This window comes from Sceloporus occidentalis, unplaced genomic scaffold (genome assembly GCF_023333645.1).
Source record: "Sceloporus occidentalis isolate IW3139 unplaced genomic scaffold, rSceOcc1.0.p SCAF_155, whole genome shotgun sequence".
Lineage (NCBI taxonomy): Eukaryota > Metazoa > Chordata > Lepidosauria > Squamata > Phrynosomatidae > Sceloporus > Sceloporus occidentalis.
This window is the reverse complement of record NW_028317135.1, coordinates 722,838-739,408: the sequence shown is the minus strand read 5'-3', so window position 1 is coordinate 739,408 and position 16,571 is coordinate 722,838. Positions and strand designations below refer to the sequence as shown.

The window sequence follows — 16,571 nt, the reverse complement described above, 5'->3', positions numbered from 1 at the left end:
CCTCGCAGCCGATTGGTTAGCCGACGTGTATGTTATTTTCCGTTATTTCACTGTATCAGCTGTGTCCTCCGAGGCCAAGCTGAGCCGGGGAAACCCCAGTCCAAACCCCGCAGGGTCCTGCGCGTCACAGGCTTCCCCCCTCTGTCCAAACCCCGCAAGGTCCTGCGCGTCACAGGCTTCCCCCCTCTGTCCAAACCCCGCAAGGTCCTGCGCGTCACAGGCTTCCCCCTCCGTATCTAAGGAAATGGAGAGAAACAAACAGTGGTTTATTAGCAGCAGACACGACGGGGATATCGGGTGTCTGCCCTGCACCGCTTCCCAAAATGTACGCGCAGCACGTGGTCACGCCGAAAATAAACCACACATCACAGGAAAGTGCATACGCATACCTCCCTAATGTCTCTGTTTAGTCTGGCCAGTCCCTGTTTAGTCCCCAAAATCCCCATGCTCCTCTTTCTTCCCGTCGTGTCCCTCTCGCCTGCCCTCATGCCCCTCTCTCCTCCCCTGATGCCCCTCTTTTCTAGGAGGTCAGAATGTTTGCTGGGTATGAGGGGATCGCAGGGTCCTACAGCCCTAAATGCCCCAATAATGCCAGACCTCCTAAAACAAAAGTGCCCTGTAATATGTTGTACTAATAACTGTTTTAAAGGTGCTGTTCCACCTATTAAGTTTAGTACCCCCATTAAATATTCTAAATCCCCCCCCCCATGAAAATGACTCTGTTAATTAATAGATATTAAGTACTGATCCAGCCTGTAGCCACATGACACAAGAGAAGGGTGTTTGATTTGTTGCCATAGAAGCAGAAAACACTCCTTTAATGTGATACCTCCGTTTGTTCTCATTCTCTCACCTCTGCTAATTCTTAATCTACAACTGCATTGCACTGAGCTGACCATCCTCTAGTAATGAGGGGCAATCTATCCTTCTCTATGCCCCCCCCCCCCGACTAATGTGAAAAAGAAATGACAAAATAATAAATGCCAAATATTTAGGATTTTAAACCCACTGCATGAAGCCGTCCCCTCTTTTTCCTCCTCGGGAGTGGTTTGGGTTGGATTTGGTTTCTTGGCGTCTCTCATGGAAATTAGAAGCTGTTTAAAGACTTTGAGCTTTGAAGCAGGAAACCAGATTTAAACAGAACAGGCTGGTAGGGGATGGGGGTCCATGTACCCCCCCCCATCCAACGGGCCCCTTCTAGGGAGAGACTGCTGGTTTTTATTAGGATCTTTGGATATCTGGAGAGTTTTCAGGTCTAACGGCAAACAGATCAAAAACGTTTGGAGAAAGATTTGGTTCAGCAAATAGTTCTTTGTTATTTTAAAGGGTTAAATTTGTCCAACTGGTGGAGCTCTGTCCACATGCAGCCCTTAGGGATTCTTTATGGTTTCTATACACGTTACCGGGGCTTTTAGGGCTGTGGAACCCTGCAATACTTTCATACCCAGCAGACATTCTGACCTCCTAGAAAAGAGGGGCACCAGGGAGGAAAGACGGGCGCAAGGATTTGGGAGAGGGACTGAACAGACTAAACAGGGACAGTTGGCAGAATGGTCCCGGGGTAAATAGAGCGATGCATGCGCGCCCAGATACATGAGCCTGGCCTGGTGGCTTTTGTCCAATGTAAACATTTGACAAGTCAGTTGAATGACTTTGATGCAGTTAATTGACTGCGAACCCCGTGAATAAGCAGCTTTAGTCGGCGTGAAATGGCCCGTGGCGTTAAACGTACATTGTCATTATCTATTGCTTTGCGTAGCGCCATCGTATTCCGCGGCGCTGTACCATACGCGTCAAGAGGAGCACCTGGCAAGGGTCAGCCAGCACCGTTTTCTGGAATGGTTAAGCTGGCTGTGGGCAGCTGGTGCCGTCAGATTGTGATGGGACCGGGACGAGGGGGGGCCAGGGGGTTCTTTTGGCTCCTCTGCTGGTGGCAGCTGCCGGCAGGTCGGCGGCACGCGGTGGAGTGCATGCTGGCATCACACAGAGGGCTTTGTACACAGAGGGGGAATTGAGAAGCGACATTAAGGGTGCGGTTCGCTCTCGGAAGGACACGGGAGTGATTCACACGCCTGGCGTATCCTCCGGTGACTCAACCCTGTGTGTGGATTCAGGTTCCCCTGTGCATCAGTGTGGGGACGAGGACACTGTATACAGTAATATAACCCCCAGCGCTGTATACAGTAATATAACCCCCCAGCGCTGTATACAGTAATATAACCCCCCAGCACTGTATACAGTAATAACCCCCAGCGCTGTATACAGTAATATAACCCCCAGCGCTGTATACAGTAATATAACCCCCAGCGCTGTATACAGTAATATAACCCCCAGCGCTGTATACAGTAATATAACCCCCAGCACTGTATACAGTAATATAACCCCCAGCGCTGTATACAGTAATATAACCCCCAGCGCTGTATACAGTAATATAACCCCCCAGCGCTGTATACAGTAATATAACCCCCCAGCGCTGTATACAGTAATATAACCCCCCCAGCGCTGTATACAGTAATATAACCCCCAGCGCTGTATACAGTAATATAACCCCAGCGCTGTATACAGTAATATAACCCCAGCGCTGTATACAGTAATATAACCCCCAGCGCTGTATACAGTAATATAACCCCCAGCGCTGTATACAGTAATATAACCCCCAGCGCTGTATACAGTAATATAACCCCCAGCGCTGTATACAGTAATATAACCCCCCAGCGCTGTATACAGTAATATAACCCCCCAGCGCTGTATACAGTAATATAACCCCCCCAGCGCTGTATACAGTAATATAACCCCCAGCGCTGTATACAGTAATATAACCCCAGCGCTGTATACAGTAATATAACCCCAGCGCTGTATACAGTAATATAACCCCCAGCGCTGTATACAGTAATATAACCCCCCAGCGCTGTATACAGTAATATAACCCCCCAGCGCTGTATACAGTAATATAACCCCCCCCAGCGCTGTATACAGTAATATAACCCCCAGCGCTATATACAGTAATAACCCCCAGCGCTGTATACAGTAATATAACCCCCCAGCGCTGTATACAGTAATATAACCCCCCAGCGCTGTATATAGTAATATAACCCTCAGCGCTGTATACAGTAATATAACCCCCAGCGCTATATACAGTAATATAACCCCCAGCGCTGTATACAGTAATATAACCCCCCAGCGCTGTATACAGTAATATAACCCCCCAGCGCTATATACAGTAATAACCCCCAGCGCTGTATACAGTAATATAACCCCCCAGCGCTGTATACATTAATGTCGGTCATCATCTCCAAAACCTGTTGTAGCAGTTTCTAGACTGAAGATGCAAAACTTGGGACTGCCTCTCAAACTCTGGGACAGTTGTCAGTTGTGTATGTCATCGAAGGGCTTGTGTGTCTGGTTTCCAGCCACCTCCCGTTTTATCCGGAATGTCTGCTGCCCCGTGTGAGTTTGCACCGGCTTTATTTGTTGGATGACAGCAGAGGAAGGGACCTCCGAGCCCTCGTACCGAGGATATTTTTATGTCACTTGTGGGATTTTGTTATTACAGGAAGTTCCGTGGCCTCTAACGAACCGCTAATTAATTCACGCAGCCTTAATGTATTAATTATGTCTTAATGAGACACGTGATACGGATAATGGGGAAATTACCACCCGGCTCTGTCAGCCCGAGCTGTCTGTAAGTTACTTTGTGCCGTACATGGTCGTAGGTTTAATGTAAGGAAGTTTGACGTTAGTAATGGGGTGGTAGATATGTGGGACAGCCACCCATCAGAAGTGGTGTAAAAAAAAACAAAAAACAGCAGAAATCGGGTGGCTGGGAGTTGGCGTGGGATCGCCTTCCTGTAGATGCGGTTCGCAGCAGGCGCTGATAATTAGTTTAGCAGTACATTGTACAGCGCTGCGGAATATGATGGCGCTATATAAATCAATAAATAATGAATGCTTAGGGTATTAGCAGCAGCAGCAGAGCTTGTATACTGCGTTGCTCCATTCACATTCCAGGGTTCCACCCCACACAGCTGTACCCCGAGTGGCAGGGGTTAATTCGTTGTAATGGGTCGCCTCCCTAAACTAACCAGGGGGGGGGGGGCTCGGCTGCTGCAGAATCTCTTGGACACTGACCGCAATGATTGACAGGTCTGCCAAGGAAAGGTTCTGCAGCAGCTGCAGGCTTCGGCGCGGAGGGCCCTTAAAGCCCCGCTTGTTGGTCTCTGCCGTCAGCTGCCGGGAGGGCCGAGCCAAGTCGTCATTCCTATGATTTGAGTTGTTTGTCGAAGCTCCTCCTGCAGTCCTCCCAGCGCCTGGAGCTCCGAGTGGATGTGATCTCGAGTCACACGCGCACTCAGACTGTCAGAGAGAGAGAGAGAGAGAGAGGACACATCCAGACTCGCTCTGCGTACAGCGCCGACAACACACAGCCATGGAGACCCCAGGTCACAAGCGGACCACCCGGAGCGCCCAGTCCTCCACGCCGCTCTCCCCCACCCGGATCACCCGGCTGCAGGAGAAGGAGGACCTGCAGGACCTCAACGACCGCCTGGCCGTTTACATCGACAAGGTGCGTTCCCTGGAGTCTGAGAACGCGGGGCTGCGGCTGCGCATCACCGAGTCCGAGGAGGTGGTGAGCCGGGAGGTGTCCAGCATCAAGGGAGCGTACGAGACGGAACTGGCCGATGCCCGCAAGACCCTGGACTCCGTGGCCAAGGAGAGAGCCCGGCTCCAGCTGGAACTCGGCAAAATCCGCGACGAGTATAAGGACTTGAAGGCACGGTAAGGAACGACGGGGCTCCTCAGCGCTGCGGGTAACCAGGAGCCGGCTTTAACCCTCCGAGTGCCGGGGGAGAGCTTTGCTAGCCGACCGGGCAAAACAGATTGCTGCCAAACCCCTACCCCCTCGGCACTCAAAGGGTTAAGTGACTCCAATATTTCATTTTCTGTAACCTTTTCATCTGCCCCATTTATATCCGACGGTTTACCTAAATATTACATGTCAGATCCTGCCCCCCCCCCCCCCAGGAATGTTGTTCTGTCTCCACGTCATGTAAGTGAGGAGCGTTTATATTTATGGCACCAACATGTCCGGTAGCGCAGGTAGTCCCGTGGGAAGCCTTTTGAAGACCAGATCTTCCGTCTCCTTTCCTATCATTTTTTCTGTTCCCGTTCTGTCCACATTTTCTGACTCACCCAATGTGCAGGACAACACTTTTACCTTCTCTGCTGGGAGGCTGTTTCACGTGTCCCAGGAGAACCTCCTGACCTGGGGGCTCTGTGCCGTGAGAGACCCTTGGCACTATTACAGAATCCCCCTCGTGCAGACCAGATCCCCTTTAACCCTCATCACACTGTAGAGTGTGTGCAGCTCGGTGCTGTCGCCATGGCAGCCCATACGTTGACTGAGCCCCTCCGACAGGAGACGGGGTCCTGCCTGATGTACCCTGCGTTCTGCCACCCAGCAGATAAGGGCACACCCAGTCTGCCCCGCAGCGATACACCCGGCAGGCGATCTGTGACAGAGCGCTTTCAATGAGTCCCTCTAATGTTACTGAAATATATCTGCCCCCCATGTCTCCGACCGCCCTGCCCCCCCCACATGCCCCCCTCCATATGCCTTCCTGATTTTCCAGGCACCTAAAAAAACATTGTCCGTCTCGGCAGCCGGGGGCCGATGGGCCGCTGCCAGCTTTGTGGTGATGCTGCATTTTCCATGCCATGCATCGCATTCCTCGCAGACGCAGCCACCCTAATTACCCCTCCGCTTGTTACCCCGCAATTAGAACAACATGTTGCGTGGGGCCCTGCGGCAGCCCGGAGGAGCAGACATGCACGGACTATTTAATCCCGGCCTGGCATGACGCGGGGGATCAGGGCAGGAACGCGCATGAGTCTGTGGGCTGTTTGTCTGCGGGGACAGAAGCTCGGATGTGATGTCGGTTGATCCCCGGGGGGGTGTTGGACGGGAATCAGGGAGACTTTTCCCCAAACTTGGCTCGTCTCGCGCTTTGTCTCGTTCGCTCTTTCATTCTGTTTCATACTTCGGGGTGCGGCGCCCCTCAACAGACGGGTTACTCCGCTGCCTGATACCTTCAGACACGGGGGTAAAAGGCAGTCTGGACGCCCCAGAATACTGTTTTGTCTGTGCCTGGGGGTATTTGTACAATCATTTCCTTTAACCCTTTCCTACATTCCTAATGGGATAATGGGTTAAACTCAGCCGCCCGGGCCCTGGGGCCACTCCAGACACAAAACATTTACCGAGCCGACCCGTCTAGCCCGCCACCAGTTCTTCAGACCCTTTGCTTTCTGGATTTCGACCTTACTGGGTTTGTTATAATGGAGGTGATGTAAGGAAGTTTTACTTTACGGAGGAGGTGGTAGATAAGTGGAACATCCTTCCAGCAGAGGTGGTAGAGGGTATTAAACATGCATGGGATAGACATACGGCTCCTGAATCTAAGACGAGACCAACGACTGATTAAGGTTTGAGTCTTTATAGCAGGAGAAACGGGCGACTAGACGGGGGCCGAATGGGGCCGATCTGCCGGCAGGTTGCGGGTTTCCTGTTACGGGGCGCTGGGCGTCTGTTTCGGGCCCTGACCAGTAGCGACACATTCTGTTGTCGGTGAACATTCCTTCAGTCCGATCAATGAGATTCGCAGCATTCCTGAGCCTGTGACACGCGGACGGTGTCGTCAGCCTCCTAAGCCGGTCGTGGCGGGGCAATTGTTGTAATTCCTTTTTCCACCCCGACCTACGCCCATATATTCTCACATTAGGTAATATTTTACCTGGAATATCTTACTCTCCCTGACAACCGATGTTTGTTTCAGTGTTTAATTACCCCCCCCCCCCGGCTCAGATAATTAGCCGTCTCCGAGATTTTCCCGTCAGCTTCATCAGCGAGCCGTGAAAAAGTGAATTCCAAAATAACAAATGTAGAAATCCAGAACCGGCCCCATCCGGCCCCCGTCTACTCAAACCTTAATCAGTCGTTGGTTTCATTTTGGATTCAGGAGCCGTATGTCTATCCCATGCATGTTTAATCCTGTATTGCCCTCTACCACTTCTGCTGGGAGGCCGTTCCACTTACTACCACCCTCTCCAAACGCTCTTTTTTTAAATTTTTTTCCCCTTGCATCACTTCTGTGATCCTCCAAAATGCTACTTCAGTCTCTAAGGCGCTCCTCCGATCCTCTGTTCTTTCACAGATCTGTTTTTAGACGAGGCTAATTGATGGCGACCTTTATCGTTGCGGAACTCCCTCCTTTACAGAATTCCCGCTAAAGACGTAGAAGCGGTAAAAGCTTCCGCTACATTTGTAGCATTTACACTTGTAACATTTCACACCCTGAGCAGGAGTGCGGCAGGAAGTGAGCGGTGCAGCGGATAATGTCTTCCCCTACATTACTAAAGTTATTTGTGCACGCGCTCTAAAGATTGAGTACGTCGGGGGGGGATTCTAGGTGCCCAATAGCGATGCATATCACACCCCCTCACTTAAAAGGGGTTGATTTAGTTTGTAGAGTTTAGGGTGTTGTGTTACAACGTGTCGGGACGGGGCCAAGTTGCCCACCAGCTCGCATATGTCCGCCCGGTAATTACCCCCCATCCACGCCCATTTAATTACCCGTAGCAATAGGGGATCAGCCCACGCGCCATGTGACCGGTGCCCAGCCTCCGAAATATCACGGCCCCGCGAAGCGATGGCTTCCGGGCAGCCGCTCCCAGACAGGAGATAAAAGTGCCTTTGTCCCGGCAGACATCATGGCAGAGCATGATTTTAAGCCAAGGACGACAAAGCTGGCGCTCTGCCCCGCTCCGTTAACCTCTTCGTTACCGCGTCGCAGAAATATGTGCCCGGCGGCCCGCGCGGGCGCTATGCGGCCTCCGAAGGAAAGCGCGTTCACTGGGACGGAGCGACTTAACCCCTTCATCCCAAACAATCTGAGAAAGTCCGTGGCTTCTAAGGGGCGAGTAACGGCTGCCTTCGTCACGTTAAGGGAAGCGGATCCCTAAACCCCCAGTTTCTGCATTAATCCTGCGCGGCTTCTGGTGAATTCTTTACACCGTTATCTGCAGGTTTTATCTCTAAAGCCGCTCCTTACATCACAATCCACTCAGCACATTCTGTAAATTCTGTAAAGGAGCGACGTCCGCAGTCCCACAAATGCCAAGAGCTGTGCAGGTCCTCGAGGAGTGAGTGTTATGGGGGGGGGGGGGGGCATTTTATTGCCGGACCGCCTGTAAACGGGCTGTGATGTTTCCATCATTTTCTTCATCCCGGGCGGTCAAAGGTAACGCTGCGACTCTTTACAGTAAAGAACTTGGTCTGATAGAGCCGTCCGGGGGGCCGCCGCCTCGCCACCCGGTTATGTTGCACTCGAGGAACCAATAATAACCGATTTGGTAATCACATGTATTGTGAAATGTGAGTGGCACTCAGTGGGTTACAGTAATTGGGGTATTTGCTTGTACTGCCCCCGTGCCGGGCGATATCCGCCCCGCCAGACATTTTCTTAATGTTGCCAAAAATCGGATTAATGAACAGCCACGTTTTTATCGGGTTTTTTTCTCTCTGTGGGAACGTCCTGATATGTTTTTATTTGAAAGGCGTGACGTTGGCGTGTTCCGGCGTGGAGGCCGAGCGTGTGACGGATCTGCCGGCGGCATCCGGGGTACTATTACAGCGAGACGTTAAAGAGACAGCGCCGTGCTTTCACCGGATGAGAAATCCCTTCAGACAGCTGCGGGGCGTCTGCGCTCCATGGGCCACAGGGCGTCCGCCTTTTATGGCCCTGTATAATGTATATTTAAATCATTGAGCTGCCCCCTGTATAATGTATAGTCAGGTGAGCTGGCCCCCTGTATAATGTATAGTCAGGTGAGCCGGCCCCCTGTATGATGTATAGTCAGGTGAGCCGGCCCCCTGTATAATGTATAGTCAGGTGAGCTGGCCCCCTGTATAATGTATAGTCAGGTGAGCCGGCCCCCTGTATAATGTATGGTCAGGTGACCCGGCCCCCTGTATAATGTATGGTCAGGTGAGCCGGCCCCCTGTATAATGTAATGTTTCGCTGGTGTATGGAGAGCTCCAGGGTCCCGGCCCCTGTGTCTGGATTGTATTTTCTGGTCCCTTCACGGCCCTTCTGCATTTTCTTGTTCTGATGTCGAAAAAAGGGAAGCTTTACCGAGAGGGGGGGTATATAAGTGGAACACTAAACAGTTAAACCAGCCTCCTTTATTAACCCTGTCGTTGGGGTAGGATCGCCCTGAGACCCCCCCTCCCCGCGGGGACTCGGCACGGAACCCCGAAACACTCTGGAGAGCTGCTCCAGAACCAGACTTCGCACCCAGTACCTGTAAGAGGGGTGGAGGGGGCAAGATAACGGGGGCACAGAACTGCCCCCAAAGCCTGGTTCTAACGGCGGGATGTTGGATATTCGGAGTGACGGGTGGTACAGGCTCATCCGTCTCCAGTTTTATTCCACCCCAGTTTAGAATGTTCCGTTACTCCCGGAGCTTTCCAATATTTTTTGGCAGCTTTGTTCCAACAGGCCAGCCGCAGTTGGAAGAAGAGCTGACGTTTTAGCCGGTGCACGTGGGGTGTGAGATCTTCACGCCCGCGGCGCGTCCCTATCAGCCGCAGCAGGCTCGGATGTGGTCAGCTGACGAGCCGCACTCTATTCACTTACTTCCCAGCGGCTCTCTCCATGCGCCCCACGGAAGAAGCTACCTCTAGTTCTAGATAATGAGCTCCAGGCTGCCCTGGCCTCTCTCTGCACCAAGGTGTTTTTGCCCCCAGAGCTGACGCTCTCCTTGAGACAATCGCCATGACTATGCCCATAGGTTGGCCATTGACATACTCACACTCACACTCGCTGACTGTATACCTCTCACCACTGAGATGCATGGCTCTAGCTGGAAAGGGTTAATCCCGGTTATGATCTTCTATAGGATGTTAAGTGGATCGCTAATAAAAGCTGTTGGGAAATAGGGTGCGGAGCGGCCTACGCCCTGGGGCGTACTCACCTGGCAGGAAGGATTTAGGGACGGGTGTCGTTTTTATTGCCGAGATTTCTGCGCATGGTGTCTGATTAGTGCTAAGGCACACCGGGGGGGGGGCGGGGATTGCAGTGATTGGCAGCTCTGATCCATATGTGCCATGTGGCCTAGATCAAAGAACCTGTCCCCGTCCAGTGTATCTTCTTAATTGTAAGCTCTTGTGAACAGGGCTGGTTTTGCTAAGCCCTTCACACCTTAGCAGTTGGGACAAAGCTCTACTTCTGGGCCCCCATAAGGCATATTGGCTCCTTTTGATGACATCATCTCTTCCGCGCCATGACACATAATGGCGTCCTGTGTGAATTCCCACCCACCGACGCGCTGGCAATAAAAGTCTAACCCCGGGGGAAAGAATCCCGTTCACCCCCCTATAATTTAATTTACCCCCCCCAGAATATATAGGATCCATTTATCTTTGGTTAAACTAATCGGGGATCGGCCGCCATGACATCCGCATCACACGCCGCTCCTCTATCGCTCTCCATGAGATCAGCGGGACTTTAGGGGTGGAATAACGCTTGTCCGGGTACCGCGCCGTGCGGTTTTTGCTGAAATCTTCCTGGCCGCCCCTGCCGCGCGCGCTCCGTCTGGATCGGAAGGATTTGGCAGGCGTTTGGAGGGTTTGGCAAACGTTCGTTTGGAAATAATAGTCTGAGTCAGAGATCGCGCATGGAGACCTGAAACGTGGCAATACAGAGATGTTACTTGGTGCTTCTCGACCCATCCCTTCCTGGGCTTTCCCTCGCATGCTGGGCCGGGGTAAATTATTACTATTTCTTTATATAGCGCCGACATATTCTGCAGCGCTGCACAGAGCACACATTGATGGACTGGAAACCAGTTTCTCCTGGTCTGGCTGCGCATGTGTCCTCGGGGCGACATCTATCATCCTGCCCGGGCGTAAACTTTCACTGGAATTGGCGAAGCCGTCACGTTTCAGGGCGTTCCGCTCTCGTGTGTTACAGGGAGGGCACGGCTCCTCGGGGCCGGCATGGTTACAGTCCTTCTAGCACTTTCTGCGCATGTTTTCCTCCGAGTGGCAGATATCCGGATGTGGGATATGTGCGGGGTGTGGATTCCCTGCGGCTTCCTTCAAGGACAAGCCATTAAAGACCGAGGGATCTCTGGATGGGGGGAGAGGAGAGGGAGAGAGAGACGGGAGAGGAGAGAGAGAGAGAGACGGGAGAGGAGAAGAGAGAGATGAGACAGGAGAGGAGAGAGAGAGAGAGAGACGGGAGAGGAGAGAGAGAGACGAGACGGGAGAGGAAAAAGAGAGAGGGGATGGCAGATACATTTAAATACACAAAGGGATTTACCAAGGACAGGAGAGAAGTTTTACTTTATTGAGGGGGTGGGAGATAAGTGGAACAGCCTCCCAGCAGAAGTGGTAGAGGGTAATACAGTGAGGGGATGTAAACATGCATGGGATAGACATACGGCTCCTGACGAGGTTTGAGTCTTTACAGCAGCAGAAACCGGCAACTAGACGGGGGCCGGATGGGGCCGATCTGCCGGAAGGTTCTGTTTCTAAGCATCACTCCTGTGTGTGGGGGTGGGGGAAGGGGCACCTCAGCACCAGGACCGCCTGGGCGGCCATTTAGCTTTAATCCTTCGTAACACGCCCACTCGGGCAAAATTCCAAATAGTTTCAAAATGTTTTCTCCCCAAAATGGCGCGGCCGGGTGGCATGGAGAGTCCGAGCCGGGGCTGCGCTGCGTCGGGCGGATGTTTCCTGTGGTTTGCCCTTTGGGAGCGGATCTTGTAAAAATAACTTCTTAATAATCAAGAGTTTCCAGGCTTTTTTGATAAATTTCCACTGATCCCAGAGCGATGCTTCCTCTGCTTAAAAATCCTTGGAACTGGTGCAGGACTCCGGGGGGGGGGGGGGTTAAACCATTTAAATGTAAAGTGTTGATGCAAATGAAGAATATTCTAAACATCATATACATGTTAACAGCTGCTCCCTCGTAGAGCCCCCCGAGATGGGCATTAATGGGGCGGGAGGCAGCTTTTTGCGGGCGGCCGCCGTGGGATCTGTCATTCCTCCCCGTCAAGTACTGGAAACTTGGAGTTTGCCTTGGATTTCTGCCTAAAAGCCCATTACTGGATACAGACTTGCTGCTTTCCGGGCTAAAAATATCAGGACTGCTCCTCGGACGCCGAGATCTGGGGTCTGTCCCTCCCAGCCATTTAAACAAAGTCAATGGTATAGAACGCCGGGAACGGGCTTCCCGTGCCAAAGTCGCCATGCGATGAGCCGGGGAATGGCAGGACTGCAGCGAGGGGGGTATCCTCTACGGATATATTCCTCCCGCGGATCACCGAGTTCATGGTAATTTCCCCTGCCTCGTGTGGAGGTTCAGTGCGGGTCCGTCTACTATTTCATCTTTAATATACAGCGGTCGTCGCGGTGACTTCCCGATACGTTAAAACATCTCGTCCGCAATGTTTTAATCTAATCTCGCCGACTGCGGCTCATACGTCTTCCTGCAAACGGCTCCGTGTGTAGAGGGAGAAGGTCCATGGACCCCGGCCAGCGCGCCGGCTCCTTAAAGCCTGGTGTTGAAGGGCAGGATTGGAGGCCTGGGACGTAGCACGGCTAATATGATCGCCAACAGCCTCAGTGTTTAGCGTCCCAGGTCCTGTGAAGCAGCTGCGGCGTTTCAAACAAAACGACGTCTGTAACTAAACCGGCAAAGCTTTGGAGAGCCCTGTCCCTTCCGACGTCCAGCTGTCCTCCTGGGAGAAGCTAGTCCGGACTGGCAGTGAAATCTCCTCGATGAAAGGGTCATTCTTCGAACTGCCCTCGTACCGTTTCTACCCTCGCCCAACTCAACCCTTGGCAGCCGAGACGAGAGACCCCACTTGTCCAAGCTCGCGATCCGTGTCACAAATCCCTGAATATCACAGAGTTTCCTAATCGGAACTTTGAAGGAACCAACGTTCTTAGGAGCTCTTCGCATTTCACGGTGTATCGAGAATACGTCGCCCATTCAGATATTGGTGCTAAACTTGTTTCCTTTTGCAGGAATTCCAAGAAGGAGGCCGACCTGTTGGCAGCCCAAGCCCGCCTTAAGGATTTGGAGGCTCTTCTCAATTCTAAGGACGCTAACTTGACCACAGCCCTCAGCGAGAAGAGGACTCTGGAGGCAGAGCTGAGGGAGCTCAGAGGCCAGCTTTCTAAGGTGAGAATAACATCCATACGTTCTTCACGCGAGGAAAGAGACTTCCTCTTTGGAGTGAGTGATGCGTCGGCTCGACGCTGGGTTAGATATGACGATGTCGATACGTGGAGATGCTTTCCCAAGTTGGAGGAGGCTGTCCCATGCGGCTCAGCTGTTCTTTGAGATGAATCCACTGGGTGCCCGTAGCTTATCCGCCTTTATTCGTCTCGTAATGAGCTCTTGGTTAAAGTGGGTTTAATGTCGTCTGTCCCCTCGAGAATTTTCATGAACTGCAGAGAGCCTGTTGAGGCGCGTCTCGTAACGCACATCCCCTGCTCTCCCTCTTTCTCCAGCTGGAAGGCGCTCTGGTCGACACCAAGAAGCAGCTACAGGATGAGATGCTTCGCCGAGTAGATGCCGAGAACCGAAACCAGACACTCAAGGAGGAGCTGGAGTTCCAGAAGAATATCTACAGTGAGGTGAGGAAGCGTGGACCGTTATAGAAAAGTTGCATACGTAAAGTCTCAGGCTGTGTGTGGCCACGGGGCAGCAGGTACTCCGGGGGTGGCATGGCGGTGCCAGCGACCGCCGGATAATAACTGTATCTTCCCTGCAGGAACTGCGAGAGACCAAGCGCCGCCACGAGACACGTCTGGTGGAACTCGACAGCGGACGCCAACGGGAGTTCGAAAGCAAGTTGGCAGATGCCCTGCAGGAGATACGTGGCGAGCATGAGGGGCAGATCAACCTGTACAAGGAGGAGTTAGAGAAGACATACAATGCCAAGGTAAGGATTCTACCTCCTGGGCGGGCACCACAAGGTACTAGGGGTAACTATGAGGGTGCAAGCCCGTGATTCCCAGTGGATCAGAATATCTGGTGCTGTGCTCATTAAAGCTTCTTGATTATGGGCTTCATAGAGGGTTCCAGGTATTCATTATAAAAAGTCAGTAGGGCGTTTTTCACTAACTCCAGAGACTCTTTAGTCACCGGGCACCTGTATTTGTGTTTCATTGTGACCCTCCGTACCCCCAAAAGGTGGAGAACTTCAAGCAGTCGGCGGAGAGGAACAGTAATTTGGTAGGAGAGGCGCATGAGGAGATCCAGCAGAGCAGGATCCGCATCGACAGCCTGTCGGCTCAGCTCAGCCAGCTGCAGAAACAGGTGAGCGGTGTCGGTGTGCGCTGGTGCCAACCGGCGGGACCAAGGCTCTCCGGGGCCACTCTGGACACACGGAGAATCGTGTACGGCTACTGGGAAACGAATCAACTGGCGGTCTTACGTTTTTTGTCACGACTTAATTTTCAGCTAGCGGCCAAAGAGGCGAAGTTACGGGACTTGGAGGACGCCTTGACCAGGGAGCGAGACAGCAGCAGGCGAATCCTGTCTGAGAAAGACAAGGAGATGGCTGAGATGAGGGCGCGCATGCAGCAGCAGCTGGACGAGTACCAGGAACTGCTGGACATCAAGTTGGCGCTTGATATGGAGATCCATGCGTACCGCAAACTGCTAGAGGGGGAGGAGGAGAGGCTGCGTCTCTCCCCGAGCCCGACATCGCACAAGAGGACTTCACGAACCAGCGCGGCGCATTCTGCCGCCCACAGCTCCTCTTCTGCCTCAAAGAAAAGGAAGCTGGATGGAGGAGAGTCAAGAAGCACCACTTACACTCAACACGCACGCACCAGCGGCAAGGTGTCCGTGGAGGAGGTCGACCAGGAAGGGAAGTTTGTTCGTCTGAAGAACAAATCCAGCGAGGTGAGGAGCATTAAAAGTTTAACGGATGCATTGATTGAGCAAAAGGGTGATTGTCGGCTTTCTCCTGCATGCAGCTGCCTAATACCCCCCTCCCATTGCGTTTCAGGACCAGTCACTCGGCAGCTGGCAGATTAAACGACAGATCGGAGAGGAAACCCCCATCGTGTACAAGTTCCCTCCGCGTACCATGTTGAAGGCTGGGCAAGTGATGACGGTGAGTGGGACTGCTCTATCTCTAGCCACCGTCAGCAGAAGCCGGCGACCTCGCAGCGGGTACTGCGCTCACTCGTCCAGCTTTACGTGGAGATCTGGCGCCCTCTGCTGGTTAGGGGGTGACAGTGAAATACTTGGCGTTCAGGCAGCCTGAACAAAGAGCGATGCAGTGTTTTGTCACCACCACACTAGCGTCTTTCTGCACCCTGTGGTTTTACCATCTTGCGCATGTATGCGGTGTGGTAGGATTACTTGCTACCCTGTGTTGGTGTAGATAGCTTTACCGCCAGTTGCCATGTGGCGCTCTTCCCTTAGCCGGGTGATTGTTTAGACCACGTGGCCCCTTCTAATGCCTGATGTTTTCTTGCAGATCTGGGCTGCTGGAGCTGGAGTGGCCAATAATCCTCCAAGTGACTTGGTTTGGAAGTCCCAGAACTCCTGGGGAACAGGCGACAGCATCCGCACCGCTCTGCTGACCTCCAGCAATGAGGTGAGCCATCGAAGCAACGAGCGCTGGAGCTTGGGGAGGGCTTATAGAGGCGTAGAAAGCGAGGAGACCATTCAACGGCAGCTGGGGCTTCCAATAAGAACACATGGCTAACTACTGCTCTACGTGACCGGCCGATCACGTTGCCACGAGTAGTCTAGGGGGCCGTTGATTGTAAATTCTGAGGCCGTGGAAGTTCAGGTCCTGGTCCAACAATGTGTTTCCTGCAGGAGGTGGCAATGCGCAAGCTTGTGCGCACTGTGGTCAACGACGAAGATGACGATGACGAGGATGATGATGATGACGAGGACGTTCACCATCACCACCACCACCATCAGGTAAGTCCTGAGCTCCCTTCCTTTGGGGGTTTAGACTCATCCTGAGGGGGCAGACACCAGGGAATGTGGCCCCTTGTCCAGAAAGCCCTGGTCTATGGATTTGTAATAGTCTTGTTGCTCACCCGTTTATCACAGGACGGCCATAATTCTACCGGAGACCCCGGGGAATACAACCTCCGCTCACGCACCATCATGTGCACCACCTGTGGGCGACCCGCTGATAAAGGGGGCGCCCAGAACTCCGGGATAGCCGGCGGCGCCAGCAGCTCCTCTTCATCCAGCGTCACCCTTACCAGAACCTACCGCAGCATGGGAGGTGCCGGCGGGGGCAGCGGACTCGGGGAGAGCCTCGTCACCCGGTCTTACATTCTGGGTAACGGCGACCAGCGTGCGCAGGTGAGTGCCGGGTCAGCCGTGATGGCTGCTCCCCGCAGAACCACAAGTAGTTAAACTCCAACGGGAAATCTCAACCGCCCAGAGTAAAAGCTTTCCGTCTTCTCTCCTCTCTCTCTCTTTCAGGTCTCTCCGCAGAGCTGCAGTATAATGTAA

At 52.8% G+C, this 16,571-nt stretch overlaps 1 protein-coding gene across 1 annotated transcript; it reads left to right on the top strand.

Moving 5' to 3' along the window:
- Window positions 1–4,426: 4,426 nt before the first annotated feature.
- LOC149280462 (lamin-A-like) lies at window positions 4,427–16,571 on the top strand. Its single transcript, XM_089500441.1, has 11 exons — window positions 4,427–4,776; window positions 13,094–13,250; window positions 13,583–13,708; window positions 13,846–14,016; window positions 14,268–14,393; window positions 14,538–14,984; window positions 15,091–15,198; window positions 15,568–15,687; window positions 15,915–16,022; window positions 16,158–16,418; window positions 16,542–16,571. Exons 1-11 carry the CDS (start codon window positions 4,427–4,429, stop codon window positions 16,569–16,571), a joined length of 2,004 nt encoding a protein of 667 aa, XP_089356567.1.

Bases quoted from the DNA above. Each gene is read 5' to 3' on its own strand.
- LOC149280462 (XM_089500441.1), top strand. From the start codon at position 4,427: ATGGAGACCCCAGGTCACAAGCGGACCACCCGGAGCGCCCAGTCCTCC. The intron at 14,017-14,267 runs GTAAGGATTCTA...TACCCCCAAAAG, and splicing joins AGAAGACATACAATGCCAAG to GTGGAGAACTTCAAGCAGTC. The intron at 16,419-16,541 runs GTGAGTGCCGGG...TCTCTCTTTCAG, and splicing joins ACGGCGACCAGCGTGCGCAG to GTCTCTCCGCAGAGCTGCAG.